This window comes from Diaporthe batatas, assembly GCF_019321695.1.
Source record: "Diaporthe batatas strain CRI 302-4 chromosome Unknown Contig00003, whole genome shotgun sequence".
In the NCBI taxonomy this organism is placed as follows: domain Eukaryota; kingdom Fungi; phylum Ascomycota; class Sordariomycetes; order Diaporthales; family Diaporthaceae; genus Diaporthe; species Diaporthe batatas.
Window position 1 is genome coordinate 216,014 of NW_025408550.1, and position 23,376 is coordinate 239,389.

A 23,376-nucleotide genomic window follows, 5' to 3' on the forward strand; every position below is an offset into this window, starting at 1 on the left:
GCATCTTTCGAGCTGCACGTGGTATCCCGTACCCTGTCGGCTCATCGGTGCCCCCCCCCCTCATTTTGGAGAAGGATTGTTGACATTGGTGAGCCTTCTCCACAGCAACGGCACGCCAAAGCCACTCAAAGGCTGGCCTGTTCGTCAGACCGCTCACTCGGGTCGACCCGCGGCCCCAAGCCCCCCAAGACCCCCTGCCCCCCCAAGCTCTGTCCCTGTGCTGCCCTGCCCACTACCAGTCCCTGGCCCCCTCCCACACTGCCCTGCAGCAGAGCAGGCTCCACCTTGCCCCCCAGCCGAGAGAGACGGGCACCTGTAATCTTGCAGCATTCTGGGGCGTTGTGGTCGACCGCCAGTTGGACGAGATCCACAGGCGGCAGCCACGCACCCACGCGCTCATCAATTTCGAAACACGTCAAATTTATTCCAGTCTCCGGCTTCTCTCCCTACCAGATCGTCAGATCGTCTGATCCGTCGACTTTATTGTTTCTGGACAGAGCAGACCAGAGCAGAGCAACCCAACTCGAGCTGACTGACGGCAACAAAAGAAGAAGCTGGACCCTGGCAGCTCTTGCACTCTGCACTCGGCATTCTGCGCTAGCAAGAACCGATCCGTCACGTTGATCCCTGCAACCATTGACGTCGGCTCGCCCAGCTTGGTTGCTTGCTTGCCTGCTCTTCTTTATTTACTGTCGTCTCCTGTCGTCTCCTGTCCCCTCGCATCCAACATCCCACAACCCCGTCACCTGCTCCACCAACGGGCACACTGCCGACCCCGACTCCACGGCTTGGGCGGAGATTTGGCTTTAATCTTTCGAGGGGGAAACGCAGCAGGGGTGGCCAGCTCCCGGCCAGAAATGCTGCTTCACGACTCGCGCCAGGCCGTGGCAGACCATGCGTGAACGGCAGAGGCGGCGACGACATCCTGAACCTAAACCCTGAGTCCCGAGCTCGAGCTCCAATAATCCATAATCCACCCACTGCGACCATAACTCGTCCGGCATCCTCCCATAAGGCTGGCTGTCTTGTCTGTCCTGTTGCCTCGGTCGCAACAATCACATCGATCACATCACATCACACTCCACCCGCCAGAGGACCAGAGACTCAGAGACCCAGGGCCGAGAGCTCCACAGCTCGCTCCACCACGAGCCCTTCCCGTCCCGCTTCCACGCCTGCAACCGGCTTGCCTACGGAGTACCTCCACTTGATCTCGTGACTCCCTCTCTCTCCCTCTCTCTGTCTCTCTGTCTCTCTTCCCTTCCTACGACATGGCGTCTGCGTCGCCTTTATACATGCCAGGCACCTTCCACTGCTCCGAGCCCACCACCCCGGCGGCCACCACCCTCAACGCCAACATGTTCCGCCCGCCCGCCTCCCCGACCACCTCGTCCAACCACAACCTCTCCGGCTCGATGCTGTCCGATAACACCTCCGCCAACAACGGCATGCCAGCCCCGAGATTAGGTAGGAAGCGCACGTACGACGAGACCAGAGCCAGCAGCTCGTATTTTGATAAGGTTTCCGGCATGGAGGACAGTGCGCGCGGCCAGGACAGGTACCTTTTGGCAGGCCAGATAGAGACCCCCGGCACACAAGCCACCCCCGGCAGTGCTGCGGGCCTCGACGACAGCCTGTACTCGGACGTCGACTACCGCCGCCGCCTCGAGCTGGGCTCAAAAACACCACACGACGACCCGCCCCCGATCCTCGGCCTGTACAGGACCATTCCCCTCATCCTCGCTCCAGCAACACCTACCTCGCCACGCGCGGCAGGCTGGACCACTTTTGCATTCCAGGCCATAGGAGGCGTCGTGGGAAAGGTGTGGGAGTTCTGCAGGGGCGGCGCCGGTGCCTTCCAGGGCTTCAGGGCAGGCGGCGGCAAGGCGTACGAGACCAACGGCCAGCCCATTAACAGCCACCCCCAGCTCCAGATCCAGACCGACCTACCGCCAACTCCTCAGGACCGCGAGGACTCGGAGAGCCCACCTGGGGCCTTCCCCGTATTCTCCGACGCAGTGTCCTACCTTCCAGACAGTATCCCAGACTACGAAGACCACAGGCAAGAGGAGATATACCGTGACTACCAGGAACAGGAGGAGCAGGAACAGCAGAGGATCCACCAGCAACAGCAGGAACAACAGCGTGAGCACGAACGACAGGAGATGGAGAGGCAAGAACTCGAGCGGCAGGAGCAGCTCCTGCGCGAGGGCTCCCCAGACACAATATCCGACCGGCCGGCGCCCAAGAGGAGGCAGACGGGCATGATCGGCGAGCTGGACGAGCTGCGGCGGAACTGGGTCATGGTCGACGAGAAGGAACAGCAGCAGTCCCCGACGACAAGACGGCCGGCGTTGAACAAGCGTACATCAATCTCGTCGATATCATCAATAACCCCGTCTCGCATCCCAGCCCGCACCACCAGCAACCTGGCAGCCCGCCTGCAGCAGCCCAACCCCTTCGCAACCCCGACCAAGCAAGCCGGCTCCATGGACCCCCCAGCACGACGGTTTAGTGTGACCTCGACTCGCTTTGGGTTCGAGCAGAAGCCCGGCATCCAACCACCTCGCTCTGCGTCCAGGCTGTCTCTGGCCTCCAACGCCTCGTACGCGGGCGGCTCGGTCGCATCACCATCGCTGGGGTCCGGCGATGGCGCCAGCTTCGCCAGCCCGCGGTCGCCCCCCTCGCGGTCGACCCCAACCACGCCGACCGTTGCCCTCAACGGCTCACGGATACCACAGCCCAAGGGCCTGGGCCTAAATCTAGGAGGGCCCAACCCATTCGCCAACATCCAACGGCCATCCCCAAACAACAACAACACGCCCAGCAGCCGGCCGACCAGCCGGCACTCAGCCCGCCACTCGGTCCACCACTCCCCGCTGACGCCGTCCTTCATCCCCAGGTCAGGCACGCCGTCGCGGGCCGGGGGCCACCACCGCCGCAGCGCGACGAGCCTCTCGGCAGGGCGCGCCAGGTCGCCCAGCGGGGCCGGCGGGGCCGGCGGGACGATGGATCCGCAGCTGTCGCCGCGGCTGGACGACGAGGCCAAGAGGCTGGCGGCGCAGCGGGCGGCGGCCGAGAAGCGCAACACGACGCGGCTGGACAGGCTCAACGGGGAGCTGCAGGCGCTGATCCGGCAGGGCCAGGCGGCGCTGGACACGGAGTTTGACGTGCAGATGGGGGATGCCGACGACGGGTGGGATGATTATGGGAATTGAGCTGACGCGCGTGACTCCCTCGTACTGTGCTTGTATTATTCCTCACGGCGGCTTGGTTTTGCCGCGCGTGCTATATCTGTCTTTCCCGAGGGACTTGGTTTCGGCTTCGGCTGGCTGGGAAGGAGAGAACGAAAGAAAGGAAGAAAGAAAGGAAATACGAGATCTGGAGAGGCCCAGGAAGAAGTGTTTCGTTTTGACGGCATCACAGGACAACAACAAATACCCCCGTCTTGTTTTCATTCTTTTCTCTGATGTTTGGTTTTGCGTGGAGTTTAGGCTTTTTGTCTTTTGTCTTTTGTCTTCGCTCTTTACCTGGCCGGCTGGGAACCGAGTTGACAGGAGGGGGCCAAGGGGACACATAGGAGTCAGTCGCGCAGGTTTCTGTTTGTCTGCCTGGTTGGATCAGGCGCCTGTTGTATCAAAATGTATGGCAGGCTGGATGGATGTGGTGGGTTCTAATTTACTGCATCGAAGATGAACCTTTTGCGAGAGGATTTCGTATACTTGTGTGCGGATCGATGGGTGACACTTGTCCTGGCCCAATAATCACATTAGGATACGACCACATATATGTACCGTATACGGCTCGAAACCTTCCACCCCCATGGATTGACATCGGAGCTCCGAGCGGCCGTCCTCAGCCCATCTCCCTATCTATCCATAAACCGCCTCGAACATCACTACCCGTCGCATCATCAGGCACCTACCTGGTGCGTCCCTCTCAGCACGGGGCGCTCGCTCGCGCGCCCAGACAGCGCCACGGTGCGCTCCTTGGCGTTGAAGAGGGTCATGGTCGTGAAGCCCATCTTTGCCTGTGATACACAGAGACAGACAGACAACTGGTCAGCCAGCCAGCCAGCCAGTTGGCGCTGGGGCCGCGGCTGATGCCCTCCATGCCGCGGTCAAAGACCTCGCGGATGGGACCTATCCCTCCGTCTCCGTCCCCGCAGCGCAGCGCAGCGCAGCGGGCCAGGTTGGCCGAGAGGGCCGCGTGGGTTCTGTGTCCGCCGCCGGGGTTGATTTGCTGCTGCGTAGCAGAGGATGCGGGCTTTCGTTCGGGTCTGATGTCAGCCAGACCACGCCTTATTTCCCAACGTAGGTGGTACATACATGTCCTGGGTGGGGTGTGGGGGACAACACCCACCCAGCCTGTCCTCGTCGACGCCCGTCTTCTCTGATGGCTCTGCGAAGCATGTGGCCGAGCCGTCGATGGGCACGAGGCGCGCCATGTCGGAGTTGGCCATGACGCCGGGGCTGGAGGCGTCGTGTGTCTGGGTATTGCGTTCATGAGCACTCATCCATCAGCAGCCGTGCCTCGTGGGATTCTATGCTGTCTTGTCCGATAATTTACTCGTGCAAAGTCCCAAAATCCCCGGGGCCTGGTGCGGGCCCAGGGCGAGGGCCTCGAGCTCCCTCGCCGCCCTGCGAGCTTTGGTGCTGACCCTACGTCCCCCATGGGTCCTGTGCCATTAGTAGGTCACGTATCGTTGATGGACGGGATGGTTTGGCCTCTGTTTTGCAAGTCTTGTGCTATTTCCTAGGTAAGGCGGTGGATTTCCTCGCCTAGCTCACGAGGTTTCGGCCGGACTTTGTGGAATGAATACTGCGGGTTCTTTCTTGGTGTTGGGCCGGATATGTTGTCACCCTCAGTTTGCTCATCATGGGGGGGAATGATTATGAGCTCTTATACACACTTGAGTATAGACAATGTGGTCAGAGTATCTGCACTTAGTAAGCTGCTACCCTCTATGTGAGTGAGATGTTGCAGTCGTCAACCAGTTACATCACATCATTGATGTGCCATGCTAAGTAGTTGGGATCGCGATAGAGACCAACTGAAGTTGAACGCTTGTGTCCCAACCCGAGGTCTTCAGAGACTCTATCGAACTACCACTGCCTGGCTGTGCTATTCATCGGCACCACGGTAGGTTCCTCCCAAGACCAATCCTGGGATTGACCCGTTGAGAAAAAACACGGGCTTGCGACCTCTGGCCATGTCATGTCTCCCCGCCTTGTAAACATGACAGCCTTCGACGTTGATCAGATTGAGATCAAATCAGAAACCAGAGTTCACGACAACAGGGTTCTCGTGAGCCATTAGATCGCTTTGTCTGAGGTTTTATCCACTTCCGACCGCTCCAATGAACAGGGAATAAAAAAGGGCATTATAATGACGTTGTTTTGACATCAACATGGCAAATGACCACTGAGTAGGGATAAGAGCTGGCTTATCTTCTCAAGATATGTGGTATAACGAGGGCTGCCTGATTTGCGATAACAAATAAATTGATCGCACTGAGATCAGGGTAGTTGGTGTATCTTTCCGTTCATGAAAATTAGACGTTCTACATATGTAGCAGGTGGAGGACGGGTGACTTTCCATCAACACAAAAGGATTTACCAAGGTGAAAAAGCAGATGAGGCATCTTTCGCAACCTAACCGGGACCTGCCTGCTACATGGGAGCATTTCAGAACCCAGGTCCCTCCTGAGCGTGTACCCTTTGCGAGCTGCATGAAGCATTGAGCGAGAGACTAGAGTCATTAGGCGCTGGACATGGTGTTGCGCACAGCCTTCACTAAGAGTTAGCAAGCTGTGGGCCGTGCCAGGCAAGATTCACTGACATGTTACTTACGTTGTTGTACACTATATGTATCTGGAGCAACCCTGCCTACACAAGTCGTGCCGCAACGCTTTGATCCACGTGGTTCAAGTTTTGTTCTTAATCTGGATCACTGGCACTGGCACATCCGAAGGCGTATGCGGTTCCTTCATAAGCTGGTAAGCGCTTGAAACCGCTTTGATATTTACTAGTCACTTTGACCATCACGCATGGGGTGGTATCAGTTGATTCGAAGCTCGATGCAGGCTCGTGATCACGATCTTCAGTGCGGACATAGAAACTTGAGCGTGCAATGGAAAAAGGGAGGGGGACGTGGGACGCCGTCGGCTGTTGGCATCAACGATACCTCGGCAACTGCGCAATCTCACAGTAGTCGTGCCTTCCTGGATTCACTCGCGACCGAATGCGATGCAACTTATTAGCTTAAATCCTCTCCTCCTCTCCAGACATCTTGCATCCGGGTCGCGTGCACCTCACAAACACCTCCAGCCACAATAAACCACTACGTTGTCAAGTTACATCAACGATCACGTTGAACGCTCTTCCACCAGAACTCTTGACTCTTTACTTATAACATTGAGTTGTCTTTCTCCAATTCAGACATTATGTTGAACCGGTTTTCCGAGCAGCGTGCTATCTACAGGGAGCAGTTGTCAGCAGCACTGAGCGCTATGGGACCGTTGCGGCTGTCCAAAGGCCAGCTTTGCCGCCCTCTTCTTAAGAAAATCAAGCATGGAATATCCCCCCAACTGGACGACCTCTTCCATGCAAGTTGCATGTCTGTGGAGGTTGTGACATTTCTGGCCCTGGTCGCTGTTGCAGTGCTACTGCTCATTCGCTTGATCGCATGGTCTGCACATCGCGGTGACGGACTGCAGCTACCAATTTTACACATGCAAAAGGATTGGGACTACCGTCGCTTGCTAATCGAGGGTGCAAGGCGATACCCTAACTCACCATTTATAACCAAGTATGGTGGATATGAGCATGTCGTCTTCCCGTCCTCATCTTTTGACGAGGTCAAGCGCCTGAATGCATCTCGGGCTTCAACAATCGACTGGTTTAATCGGACGATGTGGCAAGGATGGAAATTCATGGGCGTCGACAATCATGCTCGATACCATACTGTAGCCATCGACCTATTTCGTGCCCTTCCCTCACGCGTCTGGATGCGCCAGAACTACGCCAAGGCTGCATTTGAGGCCGTGCTGGGCACCGACGTTACAAGAAACGAGTGGACAGCCGTGCCGCTATGGGAGACCGTACACAATATTGTAACCCGCATGAACGCCACCGGCCTTTTGGGACCCGACCTCGGGGCTGACCCCCGTTGGTTGAAGGATACACGCCGCCTTCACGCAACCATGTTACTCGGCCTCGTGGCATCCTACCGCACACCCCTCGTTTTGCGACCACTCGTGGCTTCTGTCGTATTTTTGCCAGCAAAGCTGGTGGACTGGCATATGGCATCGCTTCTCAAACCCATGATTGAACGAGAGCTCACCGTATATGAGGCTGAAGAATCTGAACGTGGCAATGGCTGTTACAGCAGTGTTGCCTCCGCTCAATCCGCCCAAGATGGCGGCGACGGCGCTGGTACTGAGGATCAGCGGAGTATCAACGACAAACTTCCACTCACAAGATGGCTTCTCGATCGTTATCGGTCTAAAGACCACAGGCTCAGTCGACTTATACGCGATCATCTCGTAATCGCTTTGGAATCCACCGCATCCTCCTCAACAAGGCTCTACTTCATGCTGGCGGAGCTAGCCAGGCGTCCAGAACTGGTGTGTGAATTGCGGGACGAGGTTTTACGAAACACGGATGGTCATGGTCGTCTTCCTCTCAGCTACCTGGCCGAATTGCGCAAATTGGATAGTTTTATGCTCGAATGCGCTCGAACGCAAGGCAGCGGGCATTGTAAGTAAATCAAGCTGCTATTCGCTACGTACAACTCATGTGGCGCCCTCCCACCACCCCCTCAATGGAGATAGGCTAATCGTTGAGTCATCACAATAATGCAGTGGTCCTTTTCCGCCGACTTCGAAAGCCACTCAAGTTGTCTGTCGGACCAGAGCTTCCTCCCGGCACTCTTATATGCGTCGACAGATACCATTTCGAAAAGTCACAAATGCAGGGCGAAGACGAGTCAGAGATGGATCCGTTGCGGTTTTACAGGATGCGAGAGGAAACCGGTCACGAAGACATGCATCAGTTCACCATGCCCGGGCCAAACAACACCACCTGGGGAAATGGTGTTCAAGCGTGTCCTGGCAGATTTTTTGCTAGCGTCACAATGAAGGTTGTCCTCGCCCATCTTCTCACTCATTATGAACTTGAACTTCTCCCAGGGAATCGAAGCCTACCGCGGGGGATTTCTCTGGGTAGCGGGATGGTTGCACCAGATACCAAGGCTAAAGTCATGTTACGACGTCGTTAAAGTTTATAAAGGAGCGATCGCGGGCGGTTTACGTGCGTCCCGAGGTCTTTCGTGGTTGGACGCCACCAAAATAGGATTGATGGTTCTAAAGTGCTTACCAAAGTACTCATATTGATCTCCATGTCCTGCTTGTTGCAAACGCATGGGTTTTAGTTAGACAGATCAATAATTGAATCATCGATCAGACCTTGTCCTTGGTGTCAGCGTGTGAATGTTGTTATCGCTTGGATTCTTGAGACGAATTCTAAGCTTGCACACAAGAACACAGTATTCAGTTTCTGCCCTATTAAAACCTAGGTACTTCATAAGCTGTCATCACAGACATGGGCTTAGCCACCCAGCTACTATCAAGTAGGTCGGTTATACTGGCTGATGATCAACTACGCGGAGCTCTTCGCAGATTAGTAATTATTCAAGTTGCCCATTGGCAGTTTTTGTGTCTCATATTTAGTACCGAACCAGTACTGGGTGACACATCTGCGAATCCTTGCAAGTATGGCCCACACCGTGTTACGCTAATCTTTCAAAAGCATTGGCCCAAAATTGAAGGTCAAGCAGGGCCTTTGTCTCCACAAAGCGAATTTGATGCCCTAGTCTAGTCACAGGCTTGAGGTACAAAGCCTTTGTGCGGGAGAGATCGAGTTGGAGGGCCAGACTCGAGGAGAACAAAGTCATCCATGAGCATGAGAACAATCCATTAAGTATATATAATTTCGCGATGTTTCAAGGACGATTTCCCACATAAATGTTTGACGGCTTTCGATCATCCCCTGTCTCCATCTTCAATGTTGTCTGGATTGCTCATCCCAAACCAATTCGAGCACTCAACACTCCGAGCCATCCCGCCTCACAAAAGACAAAGCCTTTCAGCAAGACCAAGACGATTATTCCGGACTTACTAGATCTGTATCATTCCAAAATGAGTGGTTCTGTGGACTCCGAAGTCTTGGAGGCGGCCCGGGTCCTGTGCATGCTTGCCAGGGGCGACGGCCAGCCTTCACAGCACCCTGCTGATAACGAGTATGAGAAGTCTACCCTTGGTCAGAGTCCAACCTCTGTGATCCAGGCTCCGGCTCCGGCTCCTGTTATTAAGGCTCTCTCTCGTCCACTTCGTTCACCAGAATTTGCTCATTATACATCTATAGCAGAGCAGTCCTCTCCCGCCCAGGGAGCAGTAACTAACGGTAACCCCAACGATCCATACACGCTTAGGTCCTTCTGCCTCCAAGCCCTACTGGCCACCCCCGAAGAGGGTTGGATGTGCCTCGGAGAGATATTTGGATACCTCTGTGACAGGCGCCCTGGGCTCGAGGCACTGGAGGGAAAGAAGGACGACGTCTTGTCCAATTTGAGCCACACCTTGAACAGGATGATGGATGCGGGCCTTGTGGAAAAGCAGGTGAAGCTGGGGAAGGTACACCGCTGGCGGATATCTGCGCAGAACCGGCGGTGGGCCGTCTCCCTCGCCAGGGAGAAGAAACCGATCAGCCTACCGCAGTCCTTACAACGTGGTGGCTCAGGCGCTGGAGACGCTCCCAGCGCGGCTGCTTCTCCCCGGGCTGCTTCACCTCCCGGGTCTGCTCCTCCTAAACCAGCTCCTATACTAATGCAAACCCGGTCTGCAGCTCGGGCTGCGGCTGCTGCTACCAAAACGAGGAGCAATCAATCGATTGATCCGTCGCGACAAGCCGGGAGAAAGACGCCAGCTGGGAAACACTTGCGAGGCCGATTTGTTCCCGAGTAAATTTTCCACAAATACTTGCCACGTTTTTGCACATCTTTCTGGACAATTCCATTTTTTCTTCTTTTTAGATAGTCAGGCACAGGTGTTGTAAATTCTTGTTCTTGTTGACCCAGATCGATAGTTGGCATATTAATCCACTGACTTCAGTTTCCGCGCGTACTCTGTTCCTGTAAAACCGCCCAAACCCAACATGCACTCTGCCACATAGCTTCTGCTCTAGCCCTCGGCCTTCCAGTGATATTTCGCAGCTGCATGGTCCGGCGGCGGCCGCGCAAGCCCCCTCTTGCCATACAAATTCTCCCTATAAGTCCCGCCGTCCACCGCATACCCATCCCAGAACAGGCCCCGCTGACGCAGGACAGGCAGCAGTTTCTCAATGACATCCTCAAAGGTCTCAGGCATCAGCGCGTACGCCAGGTTGAAGCCATCCACGTCGGCCTCGCGGACCCACCGCTCCATCTCGTCCGCGACCTCCTCCGCGGTGCCGGCGACGGTGGCGCCCAGCCCGCCGACCTTGATGTGGTTCGCAACGGTGTGCTTGGTCCACTTGGGCACGCCGGGCACGCTCTTGGACCACGCCTCGACGGCCGACCGGATGGCGTTGCTCTCGACGTGGCGCAGCTCCTCGTCGTCGCCGTACTTGGCCAGGTCGATGCCCGTCCACCCGCCAAACAGCGCCAGCGCGCCGTCCTCGGACCCGTAGCTCACAAACTCCTCGTACTTGGCCGCCGCCTGCTCCGTCGTGTCCGCGATGATGGGGCACACCAGCGCCAGAAACTTGACGCTGCGCGGGTCGCGCCCGAAGTCGTCGCGCGCCATGGCCCGGATCTCGGCGATGTTCTTGGCTATCACCGAGGGGCTGTGCCCGGCCACGAAGATGGCCTCGGCGTGGCGCGCGGCGAACGTCTTGCCTGCCTTTGATGTCCCGGCTTGCATGATGACTGGGGTCCGCTGCGGTGACGGCTGGCAGATATGCGGCCCTGGGACGGTGTAGTACTTGCCCACGTGGTCGATGGTCCTCACCAGCTTGGGGTCTGTGTAGATTCCCTTCTCCTTGTCTAGCTTCACTGCGTCGTCGCGCCACGATGATTGCCTGGGTCTCGAGTGTTAGCCTCTCCTTTTTTGTCTCCCGCTTAGAAATTGTGTGTTTCGAGGCCAACTCACCAAAGCTTGTACATGACCTCGACATATTCCTCTGCAATTGCGTATCGCTCATCGTGCACAGGCTGCTCGGTATGTCCGAGGTTCCTGGCTGCTGAGTCCAAGTAGCCAGTCACGATATTCCAGCCGACCCTGCCACCACTCAGGTGGTCGACTGTGCTCAGCCTCCGAGCCAGATGGTAGGGCTGTTCATACGTTGTGGCCAGGGTGACACCAAAGCCGAGATTCTTGGTCGCGGCCGCCATGGCAGGGACAACGGCGAGCGGCTCGTTGACAGGCCATTGTGCTCCTGACACTATAGCCGGGTCCGGATTCCGCGGGCCTTTGTACACATCGTAAGAGCCCTTTTACTTTGTTAGTAAAGATGAGGATTTTATTGTTCGGTGCCAACACATACAAGCACGTCGGCAATAAACATCCCATGGAAATGGCCCTTTTCGAGGAGCTTGGCCAGCTCGACCCAGTGCTTGATGTCGTTGAAGTTCGAGGACCGGTCACGGGGGTGCCTCCACAAGCCCGGAGACTGATGGCCGCTGCAGGACTCGACAAAGGCGTTGATGATCAGCTGCTTCTTAGCGCCCGGGCCGGAGCCCGGCGTCCCATTGCTCGATTGAGGTGCGGATGATGCCATTGTGCCACAGTGCTTCACAAAGATGAGGTAGGGCGTAGCGGAATGGTGAGCTGGGCGGGTTGCGTTGAGCCTCAGGTTGGGGCAGAAACCCGAGCCCTTTTCATCACGACGAGATCAAGTCGCAACAGACCTCATTCCCAAGCTACCCCACGCGCGTTCTACCGATCGAGCTCCGCATGCGCAGCTAGTGACGGGATTCCGGTGGGTAGCAAAGGTTGTTGATCCATGAGATCGCCTGCATGGGCTGCATGGCAACAGGGCCAGCCGCTTTCGCGTCATCGAGCCTAATGAATCGCAATAGATATCCCCCGTCCCGCGTTGCAGTTCCACCCCAACTCTTGGATCTGCCCACGCCCATCGACCCAGCGTTTCGGTACTCGATCAAATTCCTCCTTGTCTCTGCAGGGAAAGCTCGTTTGGCGGCACCCTGTGGCTTCTGACTAGCCGTAACAGCGGACTGTGACTACGTAGAGATGCCATGTTAGGCATAATGACACCATCGCCGCTCAAGCGTTGCGAACCCGGAAACGTGGGGCCGCAAACTTACGTCGTGCATGATAATTACCAGCAGTCTGGTTGTACGTTGCAATAACTGTGGCTACCGATAGACATCGGAGTCGTGGTGTTCTCTTAAATATTTGCGATATCCGTCCAGTTGCAACGGTGCCCGTGCCGATCGTCACTGTCACCTTCTCAGCGTCAAGGCTGCATGCAGGTTTCACAATGGCTTCAATAATATTCTCTCGCGCTGCGGCGAGTGGCTCTATTGACCCTCCTCTGCCTCAGGCAGTTGGATATGTGGTCGTCGTACTTATCGGCTTCCTTATTGCCTTTATCATGATATTCGTCACCTACCTCCTTAAAAGGACCGCAGGCGAGGACAACAGAACCACAGAAATGTTCATGACTGCAAACCGCCGGGTCGGGACCGGCCTGACAGCTTCAGCCGTCATATCTAGTTGGCTGTGGAGCACAGCCATGCTCGGGTCTACGCTCGTCGGCTACAATTATGGCATTGCTGGTCCTTTTTGGTTTGCTGCTGGGTGAGTCTGCCGGAGTTTCCCCTAACCCAGCCGGCGCTTTGCTGACCAAACTGTTTTAGGTGTTCGCCCATGATTGTATTCTTCGCAGTGCTGGGAATTGCATGCAAAATGCGGATTCCAGAGGCTCACACACTCCTGGAAATCGTGCGTATTAGATACGGTAACGTTGCGCATATAGTCTGGATTGCACTATGCCTCATCAACAATATTATCGCCGTTGCAAATATGTTGCTAGGCGCCAGTGCAGCCATCTCGGCACTGTGAGTGACTCTACCTTAGTATCACCCACGATGCACGGCGCACTGATAGAATTTCAGGACCGGAATGCCAGTGGTAGCCGCCATCTTCTTGCTGCCGGCAAGTGTGGTTCTGTATACATTTGTTGGTGGCATCAAGGCCACTTTCCTGACAGACTACTTCCACACGTTTATCATAACCATAATAATCTGCTACTTCACCATCGCGACATTCTCAGTCCCAGAGATATCCTCCCCGGGCCATCTCTTCGATCTTGTCGTCAAGGCCGGCCAGGCCCATCCTGTGGCCGGAAATCATGACGGATCGTACTTGACAATGGCAAGCAAGGATGTAAGTTCCTCTTATCTTTGAAGGCTCTGTTTGACACGTACTTACCTATGTGAAAGGCCATCTTATTCGGCATCATCCACATTCTCGCCAACTTTGGCCTAGTCATCATGGACACGGGCTTCTTCACAAAAGCCTTCAGCGCCGCCCCACAAGCCGTGGTCCCAGGCTACATCATCGGCGGGATCGCCTACTTCGCCATCCCCTGGTGTCTGGGCACGCTCATGTCCCTCTCGGCCCTCGGCCTCGAGGCAATCCAGTCCCCCCGCTTCCCAACCTACCCAGACCGCATGTCGACGGTAGAGATCTCCAACGGCCTCGTCCTGCCGTACGCAGCAGTCGCCATCGCCGGCAAAGGCGGCGCCGCCGCAGTCCTGCTCATCACATTCATGGCCGTCACCTCGACCATCTCAGCGCAGGTGATCGCCGTTTCGTCTATCATTACCTTCGATATCTACCGGCAGTACCTGAACCGCGGCGCGACGGACCGCGACGTCATCCGCTGGAGCCACATCGGCGTCGTCATCTTCGGCATCTTCTCGGCGGCCTTCTCGACGGCGCTGTACTACGGCAGCGTCGACCTCGGCTGGACGCTGTACATGCTGGGCGTGCTGACCTGCCCGGGCATCTTCCCGACCACCTTCACCATACTGTGGAAGAAGCAGTCCAAGGTCGCTGCGATCGTCTCGCCCCTGCTTGGACTCGCTACGGGCCTCGCAGTCTGGCTGGGCTCCGCGCACGCCTTCTACGGCGAGATTTCCATCGCATCTACCGGCGCCACCCTGCCCTGTGTCTATGGCACCACGGCCTCGGCGCTGAGTCCAGCGCTGTACTCTGTTGTTATCTCTCTGGTGCGGCCGGCCAATTATGACTGGGCTGAGTTCCGGAAGGAGAGGCTGCTATTCGACAACCACAACACAAGCAGGGCTGAGAACCCCAGGGTTCCCGAGTCTCACGTGGAGGCACCCTCGTCATATACTCAAGACAGGGCAAGTCTCAAACATTGGGGAATTATCGCTAGTGCTTGGGCTCTGGCTACTTTCTTTGGCCACTGGGTGTTGTGGCCGCTGCCGATGTATGCCGCGAAGTACATATTCAGCCGTCAGTTCTTCGCTGCCTGGGTCGTCATATCGATCATCTGGGTCTGGGGAACCATGCTTGTAGCAGGATTCTTCCCCATCATAGATGGGAGGAAACAAATATCTCTCGTTCTCAGAGGGCTGAGATTCGGGAAGGGCAAGACTGCCACCCCTTCCGAGTCTTCCAGCAGCCGAGAGGGTACTGTCTCGGAGGTAAAACAGGTCAAAGATGGAGTCGAGGTGAAATCCTGAGCGGGAACCGGGTTTCATTTCCGGACAGCTTGTTTCAAAGATGACGACGTTATAAACGTTGCAGTTGCTTTGTGTTTTGGGCGCGTTCTGGACCAAGAGTATAGACACAGGGTAGCGAGTACAGCGGAGAGAGTATAGCAGGTCTTCTCAGAAAAGCTGACTACAGGCTACTTCATTTCCATACACCCACTTCATTCCCTGCCCTGTGGCTGCGTTAACTTGACTCCACGTGGTGGGCCGAGCAGTCCCCATCCTGAGCGAGGAGCTCCGTCGCCTGTCTCTCAGCAGGGATGTCCACAAGATTCGCTTGTCGTCTGGCAACGGCACGAATTAACCATTCCCGTGACTTTTTCTGAAGCGCAACATGTTCGCTCTGCGACCACATGTACGGCTCCAAAACATCTAAAGGGACGTCGTATATCTGATCCAACCTGAAGTATGAATGTTTTGTGTACAATGGATGACTGTGCCGACTCCATTCGAAGTTCGCAACATGCAACTGATGGTCCTTTTTGTTTCTCTTTGGGCACGGGGCGATGGGGATAAAAAGATCAGCGTCTACACCGGCAGCTTGCGTTGGTGCTACCTAGAAGGATGTAAGTCATAGACTGGATCTGTGACATTTGTATGACCATAATAAGGGGACGAACAGTAACAATCTTGACAAAGCCCTGGCGCTTGTTGTCGGGCTTTCCCAAGACCAGGACCATGCGCTTGCGTACGACCTTTGGGACGCGGTTTTCCCTTTTTGCGTCGTCATCCCACTGCGAGAAATCTCGAAACTTGAAGAATCTGCCTTGAATCTGGTTTGGATGCCTCATTTTCAGTCTATGCCCGCTGTGTAATGTTGTTGATGTTGTAATATTTCAGTGGGGATCAAGGAGATGTGGTCCAAGGAGGGAATCGGTGTTGGACTTCTCCAGAAAACCCACAGTGATCAGTGAGCTTCAACAATCCTTCAGACCTGAAAGTGCGGGGCTCGGTCGAATTTAAGTGATCTGCTCCTGCAAGGGTGGCCTCATGCAGATGTGCGGCGCTGTGCTCCGGTACTGTGGAGTCACACCTCTGTGACAGCAACAACGAAGTGGCGCAGAAGAAGAGACGTGCGTAGTAAATAGACTATTGATAGTATCAGTGAGTATTACGTTAACTGTAGCCCATGCTATTGTTGACGGGTAATAAATGCTCTCACATGGCTCGCGCGGAATTAGGTTGAAGTAACGTCTTTCTAATAAGGGCTATCTATGATTACCTAGATAGAATCACTCTATCTGAAATCTAAGTCACGCAACAAGTCTATGAACTTCCCCTTTGCCCCAAACACTGGCCACGCCTCTCACGACCTCGCCAGCGTGAAGCTATTATCAAGCCCAGAAGCAAGGAAGTAGATCGCCGAGAGCATCGGCGTCGCCACCCCTTTCTCCGCCGCAAGCCTCACGGTATTCCCAACAATGGCCTCGACCTCGGTGTTCCGCCCAGCCAGCGCATCAGCCATCATCGACGGCTGGATCCCCGGCAGCGACCTGACGCACGCGCGCTGCAGCTGGAACTCGACGAGCTCCTCGTCGATGCTCCCGTACCCGTGCGCCCGCGCCGTCGCCGCGACTTCCAGCATCACGCCCCTGATGAAGTCCTTGCACGGGCCGGCCTGGGTGCTGATGTCCAGGAGCTGGCGGTCCCGGCACCGCGTCAGGGCGCAGATCGGGTTCCACGCCGCGTTGACGATGAGCTTTGACCAGCGCTCGGCCTGGACGTCGTCGTGGAGCTCTGAGGATGCACCTGCGGCTGTCAGGAGGTCCGAGAAGGCCTGCGCTGCGGCCTTGTGCGGCTGGGGCGCGGATGCTGGGTAGGTGCCGATGTGCAGCAGCTCGACCTCCTTATGCTCGATGACGCCGGGCTCTGTCTGGGTTGCGGGGAGGTAGACGACCGTGCTGAGGATGGGGTTCTCTGGGTAGAGCTCTGCGAAGGGCGCCTCGGTGTTTATGCCGTTTTGTATGAGCACTATCGCCGTTTTGCCTGAGGTCACGGCCGGCTTGATGAGTTCTGCCGTTGATGGGGTGGTGTTGAGTGCCTTGCTGGTCACAATGACATAGTCAAAGGGTGCTCCTCCGCTGGCTTCAACTGCCTCTGTGACATTCCTAAAGGCCAACGGTCTGACGTTGAGTCCCTGGCCCCAGAGACTCGAGTTCACTGTGATTCCGTTTTTGGAGACGGCGTCGTAGTTGGAGCGGCAGATTACGGTGATGTTGCTGGCCGGGACCGCGCGGGACAGCAAATATGAATATACACCCCCGATGCCACCAGCACCGAAGATGAGAACTCTTGGTGCCATCTGGAGAGTCGAATGGAGATTGATGTCATGATGGCAGAGATCGAGGGGGATGCCTCCCTGTGGCCGGGTCTAGCTATGCCGATGCGAGGACCCACTAACAATTTCTCTCACGCCCTGAGCTCGGTAATGTTAGTATGCTCCCACCGACACCGGAAGAGAACCAACCATTCCTCTATTCGCGCAAGCTCATCTTTCCTGCTCACTCAGCTTACACTTAGCTCCAAATGCATAATAAGCTGTGTCTTTGGTCGGCATGAATCCTCAGTGATCCGTTCGATCGCCTTCAACGCGTGACTTGGGTGGGCCTCGACAGAGATAGTATTTTAAGTTTTGCGCTTGAGATCTTCGAGCCGGTATGCTCTGCCACCAGCTTTTCAGTCGCGCTTTTAAACAACCTGTAATCCGCCGCAGGCAATCTGGTGAGATGGAACAGGCCGTGAGGGCCGTGACTCCTCATTTGAATACTTAGTCTCTTGTTCAAGTGTCTGGTACGTCCTGGGATGACCAACGTTAACACGTCTCAAGATGTTTACAAGAGGCATGTCCTAGCCTTGTCCGTTAGGCACGAGGCTAAGCTCATATGCCCACACATTATATTCTCTCACACTGTTATTGATATTGTGGTTCTTTTTCATGTTGGGTTACGAGAGTTTACTACTATATGAAGGCGTCACATATGTTTTTATCTGTATGGGGATTAGAAGGAAACTACCTACCTTTCGGGGGTAATCACGGGACTGCGGTAAAGTGGTACTGGTACCATCAAAGTGGGTGCTTTGATGAATATCACAACTTAATAATACCTGGTCCAGTGCCATTCTTACAGTGCGCAATGGATAGTCGAGCCTGAGGTTGACAACTCGTTGTTCCGCAACATGCAAAGACAAAGTAACCACAGGCCGAGGGCCAGGCCGTGGCAATTATGGGAATTGGTAGCGGATCGGCGGGTATCATTGAGCGGGTGCGATGATAACCATGGGCTTTGGCCATTCTGACTATGAATGACTCGGACCAGGTATTCGGTCTTGGGGAGCCAAAAAAAGACTGACAGACCAGACTTGGTCTAAACGTGTTCCGACGCGTTCCTTCATAGAGGTTTGAGTGGGACCCACCTCTCCGCGAAGGGGCATCGGTATCTTGTGCTTATTTGGTCACGCATAGTAGGAATTTCCTTGATATCAATGATGCAAATGAACTACTAGTACCGAGGCTCAGCTGGTTGCACATCAGGTGAGGACCACCTCCGGTGACTCACCCGGCGAGAGGACCACTTAGCGATGCCAAGCTGAGCTATGGGTTGTATCAAGTGTGGGGACACGGGCAAAACATTCATATTATTCGTTTTCTAATGCATTACGATTTAATTCTTTTTTTTTTCCCTCTGAACATTCGACACTGCACCGCCTGCCCAATCTCGCGGGAGGGGGCGAACGGAGCATATGTGTCTCTACGAAGAGCCACCGCCTAGCTCAAATCGTCGGTGAACAACATGCCAGCGACACTGGCCGAGGTCAGAGTGGCCAGGACGCCGGAGAACAGGGCGGACAGCGCGACCTTGGAGACGTCACCGGCACGGCCAGGGGCGATCTGCGACAGCACACCGATCTGGGTACCGAGGGAGCCAATGTTGCCGAAGCCCTGTGATTTTCAAGTCAGCATCAAATTTCACAACACCGCCTCTCGTAGGAGGTTAATATTGTCGGGGGATTTCCGGGGTCAACTCACGCAGCAGGCATAGGTGGCAATCAGTTTGGAGCGCTCGTTCATGTTGACAAAGGGCTGGTCGGGGTCGATCAGGTTCCTGAAGGCGACGAACTCGTTGGTGATGACCTTCATGCCGATGAGCTGGGCGACGCGCAGGCAGTCGGACTTGGGGACGCCGAGCAGCCAGGCGACGGGGAAGAGGAGGTAGCCGAGGATGAGCTCGAGGGTGAGGGGCGTCTCCTCGAGGCTCCAGTAGCGGCCCCACCAGGTGAGGAAGCCGTTGATGAGGGAGACGAAGGCGATGATGCACAGCAAGGTGGCGATGATCATGCCGGCGATCTTGATGCCCAGCCAGGCGCCGTTGGCGAAGGCGTGCAGCGAGTTGGAGGCCTTGTCCTCCTGGTCCTCGGGCACGACGACGCGGCCCGAGGTCAGCGTCTCCTCGGTCTCGGGGTAGCGGATCTTGGACACGGCGAGGGACGCCGGGATGGACATGATGCAGGACGACACGAGGGCCTGGGCGTTGAGGCCGAGGCCGATGTAGGCGACCAGCACGGATCCGGCAATGGTGGCGAAGCCGCAGGTCATGACCTGGTGGATCTCGGCGAGGGTCAGGTGCGGCACGAAGGGCTTGATCAGCATGGCGCTCTCTCCCTGGCCGATGAAGGGGGTGGCGGCGGCGACGACGGCCTCGGCGCCGGACACGCGCAGGGTCCAGAAGAAGAAGGTCGCAAACTTGCCGACGAACCACTGGATCAGGCCGACGTGGTACAGCAGCTGGACGAGGGCGACGAAGAAGATGATGGGCGGCACGACGCCCGTCAGGAACCAGGTCAGCTTGGTGACGCTGTCGTCGGTCAGGAACTCGACGCCGTCGGCGGCGAAGCCCAGCAGGGTGCGGGCCATCTCGGAGATAAATGCGAAGATGTCGTAGCCGGCCTGGCTGCGCAGGACAAAGACGGCGATGATGAACTGGGTCAGCATGCCGCCGATGACGGTGTGCCAGGGGATCTTGCGCCAGTCGCGCGAGGTGGCGGTCAGCACGGCGATCATGACGAGCAGGCCGAACAGCGAGACGGCCCTGTTGGCGCGCGTGTTCTGGCCCGTCTCGGCGGGGACCATGGAGCCGACGAGGAAGACGCCGACGGTGCCGAGGGCGGCCAGGGGCTGGTGCAGCTTGGCCGGGATGGCCTCGTAGCCGCGGTAGATGGTGTGGCGGTAGACGGCCTTGGCCGGGTTCATGACGACCGAGATGGGGATCCAGAGGGTGACGACGCGGATGGTGATGGCGATGTACAGCAGCGTCGGCTTGAGCCAGCCGAGCCACCTGTCGTTGCGATGCCTGACGAGGCCGTGAATCCACCAACTGGGTAATCACCAGGCACTGGTCAGCACTGCACACACACTCTCATCTACGCGCAGTTATACGCAGGCGATACTCACACGGTCCACACCAGCCAGATAAAGGCATGTATGCCGGCCCTGAGCCAGACATATCTCCTGTACAACGACCGGAACGAGAAGGACTTCTTCGCCTCGCCCTCGTCCGCGATATCGCCAACGCGGCCGCTCTCCTCGTCGTTGGACGATGACATCTGGCGCACCTTGTAGTCAGGGGCAGGCGCGTTCTTCTCATCGTCACCGGTGTACTTGTTGGAGGACTTGGCGAAAACGATATCGTCCTTCTCATCCGGCAGCGCCGTCTTGTTGTGGTGGACGTGCGGGTGGTGATGCTCGTTGGAGATATCCAGGGCCGGGTCCGGGTTGACATATACGTTCTGCTGGGCCGAGCTGTTGTGGCCCGCCACCGGTGGTGTCGAGACAACAGTGCTGCCGGCGCTCATGGTGGCGTCGTGGGAGCCGTCGACGGACGATGAATCCTTGGAGGCCATGTCTGAGTCTGCGTCTGTGTGAGAGGAGGACGTGGAAGAGGACAAGCCTGGGCAGCCGGGCAGGAAATCTTCAGGTTGAGCCGAAGGTCTGCACTAAGGGCGGTGCCACTGCGACCGTCACACGTCTAAATCGGCCCCGCGCGCGATTCTGGTTCGTCCACGCCAACTCGATGGCACCGTACGGGCGTCCTAGGTGCCGAGCCGGTTTTCTTGTGCCTTGCCTAGACGTGGGGAAGCGCACAGCTGCGGATCCAGAGGAACGGTAGGTTCACAGGAGCATGCGAGAGCAAAGCAACGGCATGTGGAGGAGGACGGCAGCAGCGTGTGTCCCCATCCCAGGGACGACCCCATCTTATTATAATAATAAACGTTGTGTGCTGACCAGGGGACCGAAAATGATGTGCGGGCGGCGGACCACTGACCACTGGCAATCACTGGTTGGCAGCCAGTGATTGCATTCTAGATCAACGCCAAGGACTATATCGCCGCTGGCATGTAGGTTACCCCTGTCTGCTCTATCGAACCCAACTTGTCGGCTCCAAGGTCGCACCCCACCCCCCTTCTCGCCTCCCCCAAGGTAGCACCAGGCCGCGGCAGCCAGCTTGGACCGGCCTGGGGCGCGAGCGACTGCAATGCCACAGAAACAGAAAGCTTGGCCCGGGACCAGCAGGGAGGCCTGCGGAGCCAAGCTGCCAGATTGAGTTTGTCGTCCGAGCTGTGGAGGAGGCCAGACTGGGGGCATCTCGATAAGGAACCCTGAGACGAACGGACGGGCGGGCAGGGCGGACAGGCGGGACAAGATGACAGGATGGGTGCCAGATATGGATGGGCTGAACGGGCAGAACGGGGTCGTGAGATGACAAGCAGGAGGACTCGCAGATTCCAGACGTGCAGATAAGCATGTGAATTCTGAGAGGCCCGCCTACGAATCCAAACTGGTGGTATCTTCTGCTTCCTCTATCTCTCTTAACTAGCTCGACCTCTTCCGGATCCTTCGAGTCCCCAACGTGAAGGTTTGTACCAAGGTCCTTGCCGAGGGAGGCACTGGCTGTAAACTTCTGGCCGTCCAACTGGGCATCATCAGCACTGCACTGACTGGCTCTCGGTGTCGGATTCGTCAGGCGACTGTTGGACCCCCTCTTCACCGTCCGACCAAACGTTGTGTTGCACGGCTTTTAGCGGCTCTGTCAATCATGGCGAGTCGAGCCGTGACTGGCCACCTCGTCTGACCGTATCTCTCTCACAAGGGGCTTGGGGGGGGCTAAATCATCGCCAGCTGTCCCATTTAGGGTCCTGGAGTAATAAATCCTTCTAGAAGGCGGTTCCTCTCAGCTTCTCCCGCAGCCAGCCAGTTGGCTTGCCCGGCTTGCCCCCCAAGCTTCCCTCTCCTCCCCCGTGGTGCAGCCCAGTCTCGGCCCAGGAGCTAGGTCTTGCTGGGCATAGCTGTTCTCACGGCGGCATGCAATGCACAATCCTGGCAGCCTGGGCCCTGCACAGGCCTGTGGGCCCGCAGCCATCCCTGCTTCCCCAGGCGTTGCCACTCAAGTCGCTTGTCCCCATCCGGAAGGCAGAAGAGGTGGGAGGTGAGCGGAACTGAGCGTCAGCGAGTCAAGGCTCGCAACCGAATTTTCCAATGATCGACTGAATGTCTCGGGAAATTCGAGGGCAAACCAAGGGGGACAGTTTGCCTGTTTGCCTGTCATTAGATTCAGCAGTGTGCAATAATTGGCAACGGCGTCGACGGGCTGCCGGCTGCCGCCAATTCTATTTGATATAATGCTAACCCTACTGCCCCGGGATGCTTGGATATTTAGGTTTGATCACGGCCGGAGCACAGGATCCAGTAGAACGGCGCCGTGCGTCCTCGTTATCTACACCGAGAGATCACATCCTTGTCCACCGGGCCTTCGTTAGTCCAAACAATAGACAGCTGGCCGAATTCCGGAATACGTGCTCTGTTAGGCAGGTGAGCACGTGTAATTTGGCGGTGTTGAGGAGGCTCAATCCTCACGGGAGGGAGGAGGAATGTTGTTGGTTGTTTGGCCAGCCTGGCCCGGGAAGCAGGTGTCACGCTGCCCGGCTGCGTGATTGACGTGCGTTTCTCCCAGTCGGGTGTCTACGGAGTACTTTCTCTCGGCCGGGTGTGGTTGCACCCACGAAATGATCTGGCCAAGCTTCCCTCGCCTGCGCCGAAACGGCCTAAATTGCCACGAGCGGCGCACAAGGAGCCGCGGTCACGCCGGAGGGGTTTGCCCTGCTCGCTCAGAGCACTTGGAGGGGACCCCTCCCGTCGGAAGTCGGCGAATCACCTATCTGCCTCTGCGGTTGTCCCTGAGCTGTTGGATGATAAGCTGCTGCTCACTCGCTGATTCAAGCAGGCATTTTATCTCTGGTTCGGTCAGGGGCGGGGGGTTCGCAGATTGATCAATACGTTGAAATGCAGATAAGGGTCCCTCGTTGTGCATTGGGGTATCCATTATATAATTGCTTCTATCTCCCTCCCCTGCCTTGCTCATATCATATCACTCTTGTAAGCCACAAAAGTCCCAGCATCACGAATCCGGTCTAAGCCATCAACTCTCCTGTCTCGCGGACGTGCTACCTACCTTAACCTCTCGTCCCCTCGGGAGTGCCACGCTCGTCGCCTCGGATGTGTCACCAGTCACCACCTCTGTC

At 56.5% G+C, this 23,376-nt stretch overlaps 7 protein-coding genes across 7 annotated transcripts; 3 read left to right on the forward strand and 4 right to left on the reverse strand.

The window, feature by feature from the left end:
* The first annotated feature begins 456 nt into the window (after nucleotides 1-456).
* KVR01_002532 (uncharacterized protein) lies at nucleotides 457-3,796 on the forward strand. The gene has a single exon (XM_044788156.1). It carries the CDS (start codon nucleotides 1,269-1,271, stop codon nucleotides 3,213-3,215), a length of 1,947 nt encoding a protein of 648 aa, XP_044647547.1. The 5' UTR covers nucleotides 457-1,268; the 3' UTR covers nucleotides 3,216-3,796.
* A 5,400-nt stretch (nucleotides 3,797-9,196) lies between these two features.
* KVR01_002333 (uncharacterized protein) lies at nucleotides 9,197-10,021 on the forward strand (the record flags this gene model as incomplete). The annotated part of the gene is made up of 1 exon (XM_044782994.1): nucleotides 9,197-10,021. The coding sequence occupies one exon, from the start codon at nucleotides 9,197-9,199 to the stop codon at nucleotides 10,019-10,021; it is 825 nt and encodes a 274-aa protein (XP_044647348.1).
* Nucleotides 10,022-10,237: 216 nt separating this feature from the next.
* On the reverse strand, nucleotides 10,238-11,875 carry KVR01_003355 (uncharacterized protein; the record flags this gene model as incomplete). The annotated part of the gene is made up of 3 exons (XM_044794465.1): nucleotides 11,580-11,875; nucleotides 11,186-11,526; nucleotides 10,238-11,114 (listed from the first exon to the last, which is right to left on the reverse strand). Exons 1-3 carry the CDS (start codon nucleotides 11,811-11,813, stop codon nucleotides 10,238-10,240), a joined length of 1,452 nt encoding a protein of 483 aa, XP_044648370.1. The 5' UTR covers nucleotides 11,814-11,875.
* Nucleotides 11,876-12,536: 661 nt separating this feature from the next.
* Nucleotides 12,537-14,772, forward strand: KVR01_003389 (uncharacterized protein; the record flags this gene model as incomplete). Its single annotated transcript, XM_044790061.1, has 5 exons — nucleotides 12,537-12,734; nucleotides 12,980-13,116; nucleotides 13,174-13,444; nucleotides 13,501-13,869; nucleotides 13,906-14,772. 5 exons carry the CDS (start codon nucleotides 12,537-12,539, stop codon nucleotides 14,770-14,772), a joined length of 1,842 nt encoding a protein of 613 aa, XP_044648404.1.
* Nucleotides 14,773-14,897: 125 nt separating this feature from the next.
* Nucleotides 14,898-15,689, reverse strand: KVR01_003818 (uncharacterized protein). The gene is made up of 2 exons (XM_044784454.1): nucleotides 15,423-15,689; nucleotides 14,898-15,358 (listed from the first exon to the last, which is right to left on the reverse strand). The coding sequence occupies exons 1-2, from the start codon at nucleotides 15,591-15,593 to the stop codon at nucleotides 14,987-14,989; spliced, it is 543 nt and encodes a 180-aa protein (XP_044648833.1). The 5' UTR covers nucleotides 15,594-15,689; the 3' UTR covers nucleotides 14,898-14,986.
* A 295-nt stretch (nucleotides 15,690-15,984) lies between these two features.
* Nucleotides 15,985-17,115, reverse strand: KVR01_003290 (uncharacterized protein). Its single transcript, XM_044787259.1, has one exon. The coding sequence runs from the start codon at nucleotides 17,102-17,104 to the stop codon at nucleotides 16,109-16,111; it is 996 nt and encodes a 331-aa protein (XP_044648305.1). The 5' UTR covers nucleotides 17,105-17,115; the 3' UTR covers nucleotides 15,985-16,108.
* A 1,304-nt stretch (nucleotides 17,116-18,419) lies between these two features.
* KVR01_003460 (uncharacterized protein) lies at nucleotides 18,420-21,773 on the reverse strand. Its single transcript, XM_044786741.1, has 3 exons — nucleotides 20,252-21,773; nucleotides 18,830-20,174; nucleotides 18,420-18,742 (listed from the first exon to the last, which is right to left on the reverse strand). The coding sequence occupies exons 1-3, from the start codon at nucleotides 20,698-20,700 to the stop codon at nucleotides 18,569-18,571; spliced, it is 1,968 nt and encodes a 655-aa protein (XP_044648475.1). The 5' UTR covers nucleotides 20,701-21,773; the 3' UTR covers nucleotides 18,420-18,568.
* Nucleotides 21,774-23,376: the final 1,603 nt, after the last annotated feature.

What these genes read in the sequence shown, in the direction of transcription:
- KVR01_003290 (XM_044787259.1), bottom strand. Translation starts at nt 17,104, where the DNA reads ATGGCACCAAGAGTTCTCATCTTCGGTGCTGGTGGCATCGGGGGTGTA.
- KVR01_003460 (XM_044786741.1), bottom strand. Translation starts at nt 20,700, where the DNA reads ATGGCCTCCAAGGATTCATCGTCCGTCGACGGCTCCCACGACGCCACC. An exon ending in ATCTGGCTGGTGTGGACCGT is followed by an intron (nt 20,175 to 20,251) that starts GTGAGTATCGCC and finishes GTGATTACCCAG; the next exon opens with TTGGTGGATTCACGGCCTCG. An exon ending in TTGCCACCTATGCCTGCTGC is followed by an intron (nt 18,743 to 18,829) that starts GTGAGTTGACCC and finishes TGAAAATCACAG; the next exon opens with GGCTTCGGCAACATTGGCTC.
- KVR01_002532 (XM_044788156.1), top strand. Translation starts at nt 1,269, where the DNA reads ATGGCGTCTGCGTCGCCTTTATACATGCCAGGCACCTTCCACTGCTCC.
- KVR01_003818 (XM_044784454.1), bottom strand. Translation starts at nt 15,593, where the DNA reads ATGAGGCATCCAAACCAGATTCAAGGCAGATTCTTCAAGTTTCGAGAT. An exon ending in GCTTTGTCAAGATTGTTACT is followed by an intron (nt 15,359 to 15,422) that starts GTTCGTCCCCTT and finishes ACATCCTTCTAG; the next exon opens with GTAGCACCAACGCAAGCTGC.